Raw genomic sequence first — 15,862 nt, forward strand, 5'->3', positions numbered from 1 at the left:
CCTGTTCTGACTTTTTTCTAGTTCCCTGTCTAGAACTTGTAATGCTAGTTACTCTTGCCTTTACTTCTCCTTCACATCTCCTATTCACCAGTCAAGGACTCTTTTCCCCTTAGAGATAAGAGTTATGCAATAGGGAATCTTTTAGACAGACCCACTGAAGGGGTACCCCAATTGCCTCGCCTTGAATCCTTGTTCAGCATTGGAAGAAGCCAGAGCAGTCTGCGTCCGATTCCCTATCTGCAAGGTGGGTAACCTCTTCCGAGGATGGTGTGATAAGAATAGGAGGTAGGAATAGGCTAGGTAGTTAAGGTAAAAAGATCCCAAATAAAAGTAGCCAGTTTCTTGGTTAAAAGTCACAATGTCCCTGAGTCTCTTAGCAACATACTCTGTTCCAAAGGCCAAAAATGTCAAAAGTATTTGGGAGCTTTTATCTAATCCTTGAAAGATTTTAGGGTTACCTCTTCAGAGGGGAAAATGTTAAGAGTAGCAAAAAGTCCCATTAAAAAAATAAGAGTAAAACAAACAAAAAAAGAAGTAAACTGTGTAAACTATGAATCAAGTAGTTATGTTCTGTGATTCCACTTATGTGATAATCTTGAAAAGATAAAATGATAGAAACAGCAAATATATCAGTGGTAATTAGGGTAGTCAGGAAAGGTTTTTCTTTTTCTTTTTCAGTAAGGTGTGAAAATATTTTTTGGAATAAAGAACTATTCTGTATTTTGATTGCAAAAAAAAAAGGTCCCAAAATTAACTGTTTATTATCTTAGTAAGAAAGTGATGCACAATTCATAAACCGCCCCCCGCTTCCTAAGAAACACACATATGAAAAGATTATTTCTTCTGGTAATTCAAACATACTCTATAATTGAAAACTGTTTTAAATAAAGACATCAAGACTGGCATTTCCCTAGCCTATACTTCAGGCCCCTTTTTAATGATAAAAATCTTCTACTTGCTTTCAGTATTATTGAAAATTCCAAAATTAACTACTATGAAAAATAAGTACAATACAGCATGCTAACCCTCCAGAATTTGCCAATCTTATGACACTCCAAAAATGTAGCTCAGAGTTAACATACCACTAGCTGCCCTGAAGCTGGCTAATGCAGCAAAGACTCTATTGTCACATTCACTGCTCTTCAAACTGGACAGCAACCTGTGACACCGTGGTGGCCACATTCAAACCAAACCATTTGGAGCCGCTGATACTGCAGCCAAAAGCACACAAACCCTGGAGAGCTTGACCTCCTTCCCTCCCAGCCCTAATGTTCTCCAGGGTGCTCCTGGAGCTACGCACCCTGGAGCTGCAGTAAGGCATGTCTCACCTACCCCCCCAGCCTCACAATCCTAGCCCACAGCCTTAAGGGCCCAGTGAAATGAAATGACTGTCCCTGGCCATACTGAAACCTGTGTGGTTTGTGTTCCTGCTCCCACACACATCCTGGAATAGAGGGTAGTAAGGCTGGCTAATGTCTGTCTGGCACATAGTCAAGCCAAGCACTGGGCCAGGCATTTCCCCAACATCTTCTCTCCAAAGTGAGATTTACGAACACTTAATTAGAAATGTCTGCTATAGTTTGGGTATGGTCTGTTTTCTCTAAAACTCATGTTGAAATTCAATCCTCATTATGAAATATTAAAGAGGTGGCACCAAATGGCACTTTCAATAGGCAACTAGAGCTCTCCCCTTATAAGGGGATAATCCATTCAAGCAATGAACAGATTAATGAATGGGGTGGCTATGAAAGCCAGTTTAGCTAGGTCTCTGGTATACCCCACCTCTCATCATGCAATGTTCTGCACAGCTTCCAGACTCTGCAGGCAAAACAGCCATGACCAGACACAGCCCCCTGAAACATGGGCCATAACCACAATCAACTTCATGCACACACATATGTGTGTGTGTGTGTGTGTGTATATGTATATATATGTATGTATGTATATAAAACTTGCCCAACCTGTGGTACTGTATTATTAGCAATAGGAAACAGACCAAGATAATATCCTCATAGACAATCCTTACATTGATTCCAGAACTGATCCCAAGGATACCCGGCAGGGAGCAACACTCTACCCAAAAGGAGCATAGCACAGACACCAAGCTAAACTCTGATGTGCAAAGAATATGGAAGAGATAAGCCAACAAGAAAAATGTCAGCATGCCAACAGAAAACCACTTTGGAACATAAGTAGCTTCTGAACAATCCATTACTTCCACAACTCAATTTTAAAACAAAAAAGTACTCTTGTGTTTTCTGTTTTTCTTCTCAATGATATGGGCCACCAATACTCCCAGGGGCCCAGTTCCACCCCTGCAAATCATCCCTGACTTTTACTTATACTTCACTGTCCACATCTAACCCAATGCCAATTCTGTTTAGATCTACCTTTTTAACCATCTCTCTAAGCTACCTGTTCCTCTCTCCTGCATGTCCAAAGGACCCCAATTCCCATTCCTTGAACCCATGGCATTTCACTGTCCAGATTCCTACATCACCCTTACTCCTCTCTTTACCCCATTTAGGATCTGTCACTATGACTGTTCTTGGACACACCTGTACCCCCATTGCCCTGGTAAAACTGCATTAAACCCAATGGTCACCTTCATCCTACATTTGATACAGGATCATAATCTTCCTTCACTGGCTCCTAAGACTAGCTTTCCTGGTTTCCCTAATGACCTCACTAACCACCCCCCTAGCTGCCCCCTCTGCTGGCCCTTTCCCAACCTCCAAGCCCCTTTCCTCCATAGCAACATCTACCCCTAGTGCCCTTATCTGGTTCCCCAGCTTTAAGCTGCCTTCCAGGAAGCAGCTCTAGTCGCACTTCCCTAAGCACAACAATCCAAAATCCAATTTTCTCCTCCCTCTTCCTCCCTCTTCCCGCCTCCCCCTCCCTCTCCCCCTCCCCCTTCTTTTTGGTCTTTTTTAGCCCCCAGCTGGCCTGAAACTCATTACGTAGACTAGGCTGGCTTTGAACTCAGAGATCTGCATGAGTCTGCCTCCCAAGTGCTAGGATTAAAGGCGTGCATCACCACACCCAGCTCACAATTTTCTTCTTTTTAAAAAAGGTTTTATTTTTTAACTACATGTATGTATGTCTGAATGTCAGTATGTATGTGTTTAAATGGTGATACCCACAGAGTCCAGAAGAGGGTGTCAGATCCCCTGGAGCTAAATGGAGTTGCAGGCAGCTGTGAGACACAAAATGTGATGCTAGGAACTGAACTTGGGTCTTCTGCAAGAAAGGTATATGCTTTTTTCTTTTTTGAAACAGGGTCAGCCCTAGCTCATCTGGAACTGTCTATATAGACCAGGCTGGCCTCAAACTCATAGAGATAAACATGGCTCTGCTGGGATCAAAGGCATGTACAACCATACCCAGTCAATATGGGTTCTTAATCCCTGAGGATCCCTCAACCCCCTTAAAGTCAATTTTCTACTCCTACCCCACTTTCAACTACCCTTTGTCCTGACCTGCTCATCCTAGAATGCCCTTTACCTCAGGACTTGGCCAATTCATTCTTCCAGCTGCTCAGTTAATAGAAGGAAGTTATTCTTGCCTCCTCCTACTCTCATGTTCATCCAGTCCAGAAGCCAATTCTCTAGGGTTGGCTACTCCCTGGCCTCTGTATGACTAGCACTCTGGCTGGAGCAGCATCAGCTCCCTTGCCTGTGGAGCCATCTCCTGTCCGATTCCTGACTCTGTACACAGTCCCACTCAGCATCCATCATCCAGCATGTCATATACTGTGAAACTGACAAATCCTTCAAGAGACTTGTAGGTACAAGCATCTCACTGACTTAGGGCCAAAGCTGTCTGCTTGTTTTCCATAGTTCTCTCTAAAGAACATTTCTCCTTGTTTCCTGTTTTTGTTTTGTTTTTTGAGGCAGGGTCTCCCTGTAACTCCAGCTGGCCTAGAACTCAGTATGTAGAACAGGCTGGCTTTAATCTCACAGAGATCCATCTGCCCCTGCCTCCCACTTGCCGGGATTGAAGGTATGTACCACAACACCTGGCTAAAGCAACATTTTATAGGAAACTTTATACCCATTGAATTTTAATTATACATCTGAGAATAACTATTAGTACTGAACATAAAGGATGGATATGAGGATCCTCATCTGACCAATCCCACTTCTTCAGACAAAGCTCCCTCCACTGTGGAGACAGTGCTGCCACAATACCAAGTATGGACACTGCTTTCCTGACCTTGCAATGTGAGTACAAGCTGGATTACACATTATTGCATAATAGCACAGTTTTCATGAGAAAATGAAGCTTTTAACACCCTCGAGAACACAGTAAACACTGGGCTGGTTTTAAAGTATACAATAGCAATGTGCGCTTCCTTCCTAGAGTCATCCCAGTAGGTGACCCCAGGCAAACTGGGAGCAGAACCAGCCCAAAGACAACATCACATGAGAGGGAGTTTCAATGCCTCAATGTTACTAAGAGTTAAAGCCCATTCTATCTGCAGGGAAGAGAATGGAGAAGACAGGAAATACTACTACCGGAAGAGTGAAGAAGCTGGGGTTTTTCTCTTCATCTTCGTATTTGCCTTCTGTGGGGCTCCCAGCCTCCATTGATTTAGATGTCGTGTTCTTACCAATGCCCATCATGAAGGGAAGTAGTCTGTACAGCTGTTGGCTACAATGAAGGCTTATTCAAGCCAGGAGTTCACAACCAAAGGCAGGGCTTCTGGGACCAGGAGCACTCCAATTCTCAGACAGAGGTCAGTTCTGTGAGTGTCATGTCTTAGCACCTGCAAAAGACAGTGCAAGAAAATCACCTCAGAGCACACAAAAACACAGGACCCAGGGTCACCCGGTTCTCTGCACAAAGGACAGTACAAGTTATAATCAAACGTCTTGAAAATCGACCACCCAGTCAGGTGTGGTGGCTCGTGCCTTTAATCCCAAGTATCTGGAGGCAGAGCAAGCAGATCTCTGTGAACTGAGGTCCGCCTGCTCTACATAAGGAATTCCAGGTCGACTAGGGTTGCAGGGAAACCTTGTCAACAAACAAACAAACAAACAAAAAACACCATGATCTCAAAATTCAAGAGCAAGGCATGTATCCCAGATGTAGAGCTTTTGCTCTAGTGTATACAGTTTTCAAGATTGTGAATTTTATTCACGACGCTGAAAAAGAGAAAAGAAAATCAGTGAGAGTTAAATAAAGTTCTGGCTCCTTAGATTAAAAAAGAAAAGAAAAGAAAAAGAAAATATACCACCCACACTTTCCAAGAACCCATCCTCTTCATCTACAGTCAACCACCACTTGTAAATTGTCTCCTGGAGAACGGAACATTAAACTGCTTTTTCAGAAATATTATACTAGGGAGAAAAAAATAGCTAAGGTACTACTCTGACATGCATTATGACACATATCCTCTATCCCAGTAGAAAAGAAAAGAAAAAGAAAATATACCACCCACACTTTCCAAGAACCCATCCTCTTCATCTACAGTCAACCACCACTTGTAAATTGTCTCCTGGAGAACGGAACATTAAACTGCTTTTTCAGAAATATTATACTAGGGAGAAAAAAATAGCTAAGGTACTACTCTGACATGCATTATGACACATATCCTCTATCCCAGTACCACCTGACAGAACCTCCTGCAAGGATGGAAAGTTCAGGACCTACCCTCCACATCGCTAGCCGCCTGGCACTTAAAATGTGGCTTGTGACAAGGACGATGACTTTTAATTAAACTATAGGACAATGCAGATACAGCCAATTTGCTGTAACTAAATGGGTATCAAAATAATTCTCAAGTGACCAAATGTGACCTGTGGAAGGTAGAAGATACTCAACAGGAGACAGAACAACCACGTGGCTAGGTACAGCTCCAGTAAGGCAGGGTCTCATCTGTCCCAGGCTAGCCTGGAACACCCAATATAACTGAGGATGACCTTTAACTGATCCTCCTGCCTCCACCCCTTCAAGGCTAGGATTACAGGTATACGCCCAGTTTTATAGGGTATGAGGAATTGAACCCAGAGCTTTGTGCGTGCACTCTACCAACTGAGCTACATCCCTAGCTCTCTAACATCATGAGTCTGAGTGGAGTGGAATATCATGGAAAAAGGAACCAAAATATTCAGGATGAAGGAAATAACTGCACAAGCCTAAATAGAAAACCCAGAACCCTCCACCTCCCCAAAATGGAGGCAACATGACAAGAGATGGGAAGAGAGAATCAACACTACTCAACCCAAGGTAGATGTGACGAGCCTGGAGACTGAAAGATGCTGACAAAATGTAAAAATGAAGTAACACAATATTCCAAACTAACATAAAAATAACAAAGAAAAAAAATCAAAAGCAATAAGACCCTCAACAATTCTATGCAGCAGCCAAGTTTTAGTAAAGAAGGGGAAAAATTAAAACAATTTCAAACCACAAAGCATGACCAGGATAATAGAAATAATCCACCTGGATTACCAAACATTTAGAAAACTTGTCTTCAAAATGAGAAAGTGCAAAACATCCCACAAAGGCTGGCACACATACAATAAAACATGCCTAGGTATGTCTGGATTCTTACAAAGAGTAACGCAAGTGGGCAGAGGTAGGGAGCGAGGGCACCTTCACCACCCGTCTGATTATTAGGGTGATATCAGATCTCACTACCAATTAGTTTTCCACCAAGAAGTAAAAATCCAACCAAGGTGCCCTGAGAATGGGAAGACTGGTTAAAGGGGCATGGATATACAAGTAAAGAAAACTTTCTTCATTTGGACTGGGGGGCAGGGCTATGAAAAGTAAGAACAGAGAGCTCTATGGAAAGAGAGCTTGGCATATTCAGTGATCAGGAGGGCAGAAAAGAGAAACAAAAGAAACAGTTGTCAGAACATTAGTGGCGTTATTGCAGAGCCACACCCATCATACTCTTCTCCAGTGGAGACTCTGATTCACATTTCCGTCCTTCTCATGTCCACAGATCTTCAAGGGACAAGCAGCAATTCTGGAGGGATAGTTGGCCACCACAACTGGGAGAAAGCTTGTACAGGCATGTTGAGGAACAAAGCTACAGAGCCTGAGGGGTGGGGCAACCTGTCAAGGACCAAAATGAAAGTATAAGAGAAAAAGAACAAGTAGAGACAATGAAGTCCCAAAAGACTGAACCTTCCACAAACAGGTACGCATCACTCCTGGAGACAGGCTCAAGGCCAGAAACCACACACCAACTTGAGATCACAGCCTTTGCCCACACAGGATGAACTTTCATGTGGGTAAAAGCCAAGGTCCAGGGGTAAAGTGCAGAAGGTAAAAGGAAGGGGCAAAGGCAGAGGGGAGTTTGGAATCTTATTCAAATCTGTGTTAACACAAAGAAGAAAATCTCCCGGGGGTCTGTCACAGAAAGTTTACTACCCCATGGTGCCCAACACTCCTCTTCCTGCTCCTTGAAAGAGGATGGAGAATGAGATGGGCCACTTGCCATCTTGTCCCTGACCACTTGCAGAGGGGAAGAAGTGTTTGAGGGATGAGGGGAAGGCATTGTAGAGGGATGGAAGACCCTGATGACAACAATGGCAGTTGTCTCTGCATGCAAAGTGGCCACATATGCTAGACATATGAAAGCAGCAGGTATTCCTGGCCAGCAAGTATAATCTTATTTGATTTTCCCATTCACACAACCGAAGTGGAAAGAGCTTTGGAGAAATAACCCAAAAGACGCACAGATACAAGGTGGTGCAGGACGTAAACATTAACCGGTATTTCTAACCTGTCCTAAGTTTTTAGATAAAAGAAGTCCTATATATGACCTTTTACTGCTCAGCTTGCAGCTGAGCTCCCCGGCCCAGGCCAGCTATTGGCAAGCACTGTCTCAGCAAGGCCTGCTGGTAGCTTTGTCCTTTGCATAATTACTGAAGATGCTCCAAGGAGACACAACTAAGAGTTCTTTCCAAAGGTTATGCCCGCCCCCCTTCATGGAGCTGTGTGGGCTGAACAGAAATCTTATTGTGTAGTCACGTGAATGGTCTTTAGACACTGCAACAAGGTGATCAGGCAGTGATGGGAGCTACCCCAACAGAAGGTGGAGTGGGTTGCCCCCTCCTCAGACTAGGAACTCCGCAATCAGCGTACTCCTCCCCAGCACTTCACTCTATATAGCATGTGCCACTGTTATCCACCATCATGTCTAAGCAGCATCACCAATAGCAACTGTTAAATCACCTTCTTCATGGTGCACCTATATACATGCTGGCAAAATACTCATACATACAAAATGAGAAATGAAATTTAAAAAAATATTTTGTTTTATTGAGACATTATAGCCCAGCTGATCTGAAACTTGCTAGGTAGACCAGGCTGGCCTCACAGAGATCTGCCTGCCTCTGTAGGCAGCTCATAAAAAGTTTTTAAAGGGCTGTGACCATCATCAAAGAACATATGGTAAGCTGGGCACGGTGGCGCAGAGGCAGGTAGATCTCTGTAAGTCCAAGGTCAGCCTGGGCTACATAATGAGTTCCACACCAGCTGGGGCTACAGGGAGACCCCGCCTCTGAAAGACCAAAAAAAAAAAAAAAGAAAGAAAGAACATATGGTAGACATCATTGAGCCCACAAACACCTAAGGTATCTACAGATAAGTGTGCCAACCCCAGGTTACAACAGAAAAATTCTGTTCAGAACAGCAATAATGTTAAATACATATGAATAAAAGGTCAGCCTGGTCTACATAGAGTTCCAGCTTTGCTGGGGCTACAGGAAGACCCTGTCTCAAAAAGACTTAAAAAAAAAAAAAATAAAAAAAAGGAAGCCAGCTCTTGCATCGTGCTCTGAAGTACCTGTCTCATCATATGATCTCTCCTTCTGACCCTAGCAATGATGTCATTAGCATGAGCTGATGCAGGCAGGCAAGTCCCTGACCTTGTTAGAGGCCTGGATCTGACCCTCTACAAAAGTCAGCACCAAGCTGTTTGGACTTTTGATCTCCAAAAGTGTGAAATAAACTCCTTTTCTTTACAAATTATCCAGCATCAGGTATTTTATAAATAGTCAAAACAAGTCTGAAAGTCACTGATGTAATTAAAGCTCTGCAGTGACGCAAAGGTATAAAGCCATGTGCCTGAATTAAATCAGGTTATTTGCTGAGCACAACTAATGCTCAGAGACAATGTGCCAAAGTAAGAGCACAGAGCAAGATGATGACACCAGTAACAAAAAACCCCTTCAACAATGGACAAGTGCCTGTTAACACAGCTTAGAGTGGGCTTCCATGACACTAGTAATCTACAAGGTCCCCATACAAGCCACTCCACTGGCTGCAATGGGAAGGCTAGAAGGGTCCTCTACTCTCTGAAGCCCCACCAGAGTTATCTGTCAGTGTCTTGGCTTATGGACTTCTCTTAAGAAAAAAAGCATTTTGGGCCAGTGAGATTGCTCAGTAGGGGAAGGAGTTTTTGAGCCCTGAGACCTACATGGCAGAAAGAAAGAGACAACTAACTCCAGCAAGTCGTCCTGTGACCTCCACATGTGTGCGGTGGCATGCAGGCACGCATGCATGCACACACACACATGAGCAATAAATAAGTAAATAAATGAAACAAAAAATTAAGAAAAAGATCATTTCAAAAAAAGCAGATGAAGCCTGATTTCTGAAGGGGAACAGGTTTCAAGGCAGGTTCCACCTCAGAAAATCAGTTCTGGTTCCATCTGCAGAGCCTAGAAGTGCCAAGAGAAGTGAGCCCCACCCTACAAGGTGGAGACCCTGGCTCACTCACGCTCAGTTGGGGGAAGAGGCAGAGCTGTGCCCAGTAAAATATAAGACCAGTGCTCATTGTTTGGATGTGGACCTTAACATACAAAGTCTACCAGCAATCTATATCCATATGACCTAATGGTACAGGTATCAAATACTATATTACCAACTTTGCTTGGAATCTCGCACCAGAAATTTCTTCCCCAAACACTATTTTAAGTAAAATTCTGACAAGACCCTCTTCAGTCTCCTCATTCTGAACATTGCTCCCAGCTCCAGGTCCCATCCACATTGACCATGCTGATCTCTAGTTCCCGGGTTTGAGCTCAAGGAACTGCCTCCTCCAAGTATTCCCGAGTTAGCTGCCCCTCTTCCACATTTCCAAGACATCTGGCATTGGTCCATCTTCCCCAACAAGCAGGGAATGGGACACGGAATCTAGTACATAAAATGCACTCACATCGTTCAGGGAAAACTGAATGAGCCAGCTGGTCACATACACAGAAACAACACTTAACTGCTGTCCAGATTTATTCAGGGAAACATGGCTAGAACATGAAAAGGAAAGAGATAGGGCCAGAATTAAAATACAAATGTAGGGCTTGGGTGCAGCTCAGTGGGACAGGGCTTGCTTTGCATGTTCAAGCTTTGGGTTCTATCCCCAGCACTACAAAAAACAAGCCAACAGTATTAATCATCCTCCATCACAGAAGCCCCCTCAAAGTTAACTGTGTGTGGCATGTGCGTGGGTATGTGTATGCACATTCACATGGAGGCCAGAGGTCAACCTTGGGTGTGGTTCCTCAGGTACACTCCACCTGGATTTTTAAAAAATATTTTATTATTTTAATATTTACATGTATGACTGTACTGCCTACATATATGTAGGTGCACCCATGTCATACAATGCCCACTAAGGTCAGAAGAGGATACTGAATCTCCTGGAACTAGAGTTACAGATGGTTGTTAGCTGCCATGTGGGTGCTGGGAACTTCTGAACCTGGGTCCTATGCAAGAGCAGCCAATGCTCTTAACCACTGAGCCATCTCTCCAGTTCCTCCACCTGGATTTCTCAGAGTCTTCTATTGGCCTGGAGCTCCCTGAGTAGGTTGACCGGCCTGTCTCCATACCCAAAGACTGCACATCTCCCCAAACTGCCTTTCACTAAAAGTCCTGCCTCCTGCAGACTCTCCCTAGGTAACGAAAAGAGGATTCACCCATGGTCTGTGACCTGCTGGCCCAAAGATGGGTTTGCCTAAATTACATTGAAATTAGCCAGAATGGGATACCATAGTCCTTACCCAGATTAAAACCAACTACATAGTGATTGAAAAAGCAAAGAAAGCCTGTGAACATGTTGTGCTTTTTACCCCCTACAAGGGATGTTCCTCTTAAGAAAGTCATTTAAATTTTTTTTCTGCCAGTCACACACACCTCTAATCTCAGCATTCAAGAACCTGAGGCAGGAGGACTGCAAATTCAAGGCCAGGGGGCAAGATTAAGAGATCCTATTTGGGCTGGAGAGATGGCTCAGCAGTTAAGAGCACTGACTGCTCTTGCAGATGACCTGGGTTTGATTCCCAGCACCCACATGACGGCTACGAACCAAACCGGCCTTGACTCCAGTTCCAAGGGAATCTGATGCCCTCTTCTGACCTCCGAGGCATTGCACGACAGGGGTGCACTCACATACATATACAGGCAATACACTCATACACATAAAATAAAAATAATAAAAAATTTTTTTAAAAAAGAGATCCTATCTCAAAAAAATAAAAAATAAAACAAAATAAAACACTAAATACAGAATCTGCAATCAGTCAGACCTGGATGCACAGAGGTAATGCTTTTCTCAGATATCTGGACTTGATATTCTCTAAATCTAAAAACTTTATAAGGACTTTAAAAAAGCATGTCTACCATAAGAGACCCAGCTCTTTATAAAATTTGGTTTTTCTGTTTCTTTGTTCATATACTTGTTTTTCTTCAAGGCCCTAAAAATGCTGAACCCAGGAAACCAGAAAAAGCACGCACAGGGCTTTGTCAGTCTCAAGCTGTACTTGCCTCAGAAAGTAGAGCAAATGTGCATGTGGGGGCGGGACTGCTGCACATGAGGGTTTCAGTCACTCTTCCACGTGTGTATAAGGAAGGGTCATCTCCTAAGAACTGATAGCTAATACTCAGTTATCACTATTTAAATAATGTCTGAAAATACAGTGAAAGACTGGACATTTTCTTGTAATACAACTTGGTGAACTTGAACTATAGACTCCTGACCCACCTATAATAGACACACAGAAAGACAAACACACATACACACACATACACACACACACACACACACACACACACACACACCTCTGATTCTGCCCTTCTCTCTCTCTCTCGTGTGTGTGTGTGTGTATGTGTGTGTATACAAAACCAGACATATGGTCATGACACAATCACACAAAGGTACATACATGTTCACAGATCCACATACAGAAACAGACAGACAGACACAGACACACACACACACACAGACACACACACACACAATGAAACAGACCCCCACACACAACAAAATAGACACATTCAAACACAAAGATAGGAATCATCCCAGGAAACCTCAGAACTCATCCCCCAAAAGCAGAGCTTTTGTGCCAAGCAATGGCCATACCTTCATTATGGAGCCTCACCTTGTTCATAACAGGGTCCTGGAAATCAGTGCACTACCCACTACGCCTGTGCCGTGCTGTGACTCTCCTGGGGTTTAGCAGGAGCAGCTTTCAGGTGTTGAAGCAATTTCAGCTTTTATAACCCACATAAGCAGGCCAAAATTGTATAACCAACCACACCACCTCATCGGAAATTCTATCTGCATTACACAATAGCCACCGCCTGGTTACAAACAGTTACTGCAGGAATCTTGCTTCTACATACAGGACAGCCTGAATATTCTACTGTAGAACCCTAGCAGTTTCTGGGCTTGTATTTCACAAACTCAAACAAGAGAAATCAAACTGGATATGGTGGTGCATGCCTTTAATCCCGACACTCAGGAAGCAGAGGCAGAGGCAGGTGGATCTCTGTAAGATTGAGGTCAGCCGGATCTACATAGTGAGTTCCAAGCCAGCTGACGCTACAGGGAGACCCTGTCTCAAAAAGATCAAAAAGAAAAGGGCCGGGGGGAGAAGAAATTGAGAAATTGAAACATCTTTCCAAAAAGTTCAGATAGGCCAATCTACCCATGCCAGTTCACCAGGATTAATTCTACACAGTGGCAATTTTTCTTTTCCCCAGTGAAGAGCCCAAGGGCAGATGATTGCAAAATTCAAAGAACTTCAATGATATCCAGAACCTCTTCATTAAATCAAAGTAAAGTCAATGCATAACTGTAATACTGAAGAGTTGACTGCTGGAGCCCAAGTCCCGGAGGTGTGTGGTAGGCAGGTTCCAACTACACAGCCCCTCAACAGAAGTGCCTGTGAAGACCAAGGAAAAGGCTAAACTACAGGGACAACCTAACATCAGCAACAGGAAAAAAGTTGCAAGACTGTCCTTCTTAGTGCTGCCCCAGCCCAGGCTAGCAGAGAAATGGAGCCTCCATCTCATACCAGACCACACTTCCCCAAACTAGACAGAGACCACAGGCTCAGATGACAGCCAGGCAGGCAGGAGGGGCTCTGCTGGCAACGAGAGCACCTAGGAGTCGGGGTCTTGGGGATAAAGAGAAGAGGAACCAGGAGAAAAGCAGCTGAGAGTACAGCTGCCTCATGAAACCTTGAGGAAGTCAGCAGTAAAGAAGATGCCATGGGACAGAGAGACCACCTGGAAATCGGGGAGAAGCTTGGCAAAAGGACTCTAAAGCTTAAGCCCCGAGGCACAGCCAGAAAGGTCCAGAACACAGAGCCCCAAATGACCACCCTGCAGAGTCAGTGCCCAGGAAGCCAAGGGCTCCTAGTCAGGATTCTATGGACTCCAAAAGTACTCACTGCAGGAACAAAGAGAAATTTCAAAAAACAGAAAAGAGGAGAGTACAAATCTTTTGAAAGTACTTGTTTAAAAAGGAACAGAATCAAGTAACTACATGAAGAAAACAAGGGGGGGGGCCATAACAAGTCAGAACCGGGAAGAGTGAACTGAGCAACAGAAAGGAGAAGTGGAACCACAGAACGTGTCAACAGCAATGGAGGAGCAGCTAGAGGAAGCCAGGGAAAAGGAAAAGTACGAAAAGGCAGTGCTCAGAGAGCAGAGCCCCGGCAGAAGGCAGCACTGCAGGACAACCAGTGCTTCCCGCTCGGACAGAGCAGGCGCAGGAGGCCAGTCAGGTACGAGACTCTGAGAAGCGAGGGTACAGAACAGACAGCGCGGTAAGAACTGCAGGGCTGCGGTGGGCAGGGCCTGGAGTGGGTTGGGGGTTCACTGTGAAATAGAAAAATATTCTAGAATCAGACTATGGCACTGATAGTTCTGTGAATACACTAAATGAATAAAAGATGGAAAATTATTACTATAAGTGAAATGTATCTTAATAAATAGGAATTTTAAAATTAGGACTGGGGCTGGATGTGGTGACACATGCCTTTAATCCCAGCACTCTAAAGGCAGAGGCTGGCAGATCTCTGTGAGTTCAAAGCCAGCCTGATCTACAGAGAGAGTTACAGGCTAGCTGGAGCTACAGGGAGACCCTGTCTCAAAAAAAAAGAAAGAAAGAAAGAAAGAAAGAAAGAAAGAAAGAAAGAAAGAAAGAAAGAAAGAAAGAAAGAAAGAAAAAGGAAGGAAGGAAGGAAGGAAGGAAGGAAGGAAGGAAGGAAGGAAGGAAGGAAGGAAGGAAGGAAGGAAGGAAGGAAGGAAGGAAGGAAGGAACAAACCTGTTCTGAACTTAAGAAATAGCTGAACTTGCACTGCAAGGGCTTAGAGGCTCATGCAAACTCAGGGAAACCTATATTTGGACACATCCTAGCAAAATAATGTAACCATAAGGATGAAAAGTCATAAACACATCCAAGAACAACAACAAAAAATCTGGTTTACTTTAGTTTTATACCACATATCAATGTTTTGGTCAGAAAAAGACTTTACATCCAGTGGTGGCTATGCCAAATAGCTTAGGTATATAGTCGGTGTCACCATCTCTGTATTCGAGGTCCACCCAACCACATTGTCTAGGGACACATCTCAAAAAGTGTGCCCTTTATTAAGTGCTCTGTGACCATGTATACTGGCATTGCCTCAAGACCTAGCCACAGGATCTCCCATGACAATATGAAATGCCCCCAAAACAATGAAGCATAAATGTGAACTGAGGAAAAGAGCTGTCCAAAGAGCTGTGTGCCAGGTAAGGTGCCCTCTGTATATCGTGTCAAATAGGTCATTTTCATACACTCAGCCTCAAAACAAAAAGGTAGACCCAAAATGCAGAGATCACTAATATGTAAGTATACTAACAGCATGCCCAAATCAAGTGTAGGACAGAGCTAAATAAACTTTGTAAGCTTAATTACAAAATTGAATGCTTATGTCAAATTAGTCTCTAGATGGATGCTTTATAATGAAAAATCAAAAACAAAAAAAGCAGACCCAACCAGATTACATTATCAAAGACTGAAGACAGGGGGGTGCCATGGTTTGACCTCCAAAGGCTGGTATAATGGATGCCTGAGTTCTCCTGTGGCAGTGCTGAGGTGGTAGAACCTTGAGAAGCAGAGTCCAGTGGGTGGTCGAGGAACTGCCTTCAGAACTAATTAACATTAGTTTCACATAGTGAATTAGTTCTTCCAGGCAGCAATGTCATAAAAATAAATAAAAATTTCAAAACGTAAAGCCTACTCAGATGCTTGGGAATGGGCTCCCTCTGTGCTCTGTCCTATTGTGCATAGCCAGGAGGCTCTGGGTTAGATGTTACATCATGCTCTTACATTTCTACAACAGTAAGCTAAACCTCTCTTCTCTTAGACTTAGTCTCGGGTGTTTTGTTACAACACAGAACTGACAAATATGAGGATTAATAAGATGTCAAAACTCTCTCAGTCAAGAATTTAAAAACACAATGAGGCTGGGCGTGGTGGTGCACGCCTTTAGTCCCAGCACTCGGGAGGCAGAGGCAGGCAAATCTCTGTGAGTTCAAGGCCAGCCTGGTCTACATAGTGATTTCAGGTCA

The 15,862-nt window shown here is 43.7% G+C and overlaps 1 protein-coding gene across 2 annotated transcripts in view; it reads right to left on the reverse strand.

Annotated features, from left to right (window-relative positions):
* Slc23a2 (solute carrier family 23 member 2) overlaps positions 1–15,862 on the reverse strand; it is a 100,361-nt gene that overhangs the window by 52,089 nt on the left and 32,410 nt on the right. The window contains exons 1-2 of one of the 2 annotated variants that reach the window (XM_008835897.1): positions 12,399–12,469; positions 4,518–4,768 (exon numbers count right to left, since the gene is read on the reverse strand). In XM_008835897.1, coding sequence (XP_008834119.1) covers positions 4,518–4,625 — 108 coding nt within the window. In that variant the 5' untranslated portion in view covers positions 4,626–4,768; positions 12,399–12,469. Of the gene's footprint in view, positions 1–4,517; positions 4,769–12,398; positions 12,470–15,862 lie in introns of those variants that run through there. The other variant, XM_008835899.2, reaches the window with a different exon arrangement.

This window comes from Nannospalax galili, unplaced genomic scaffold (assembly GCF_000622305.1).
Source record: "Nannospalax galili isolate Female #2095 unplaced genomic scaffold, S.galili_v1.0 scaffold118, whole genome shotgun sequence".
Taxonomy (NCBI): domain Eukaryota; kingdom Metazoa; phylum Chordata; class Mammalia; order Rodentia; family Spalacidae; genus Nannospalax; species Nannospalax galili.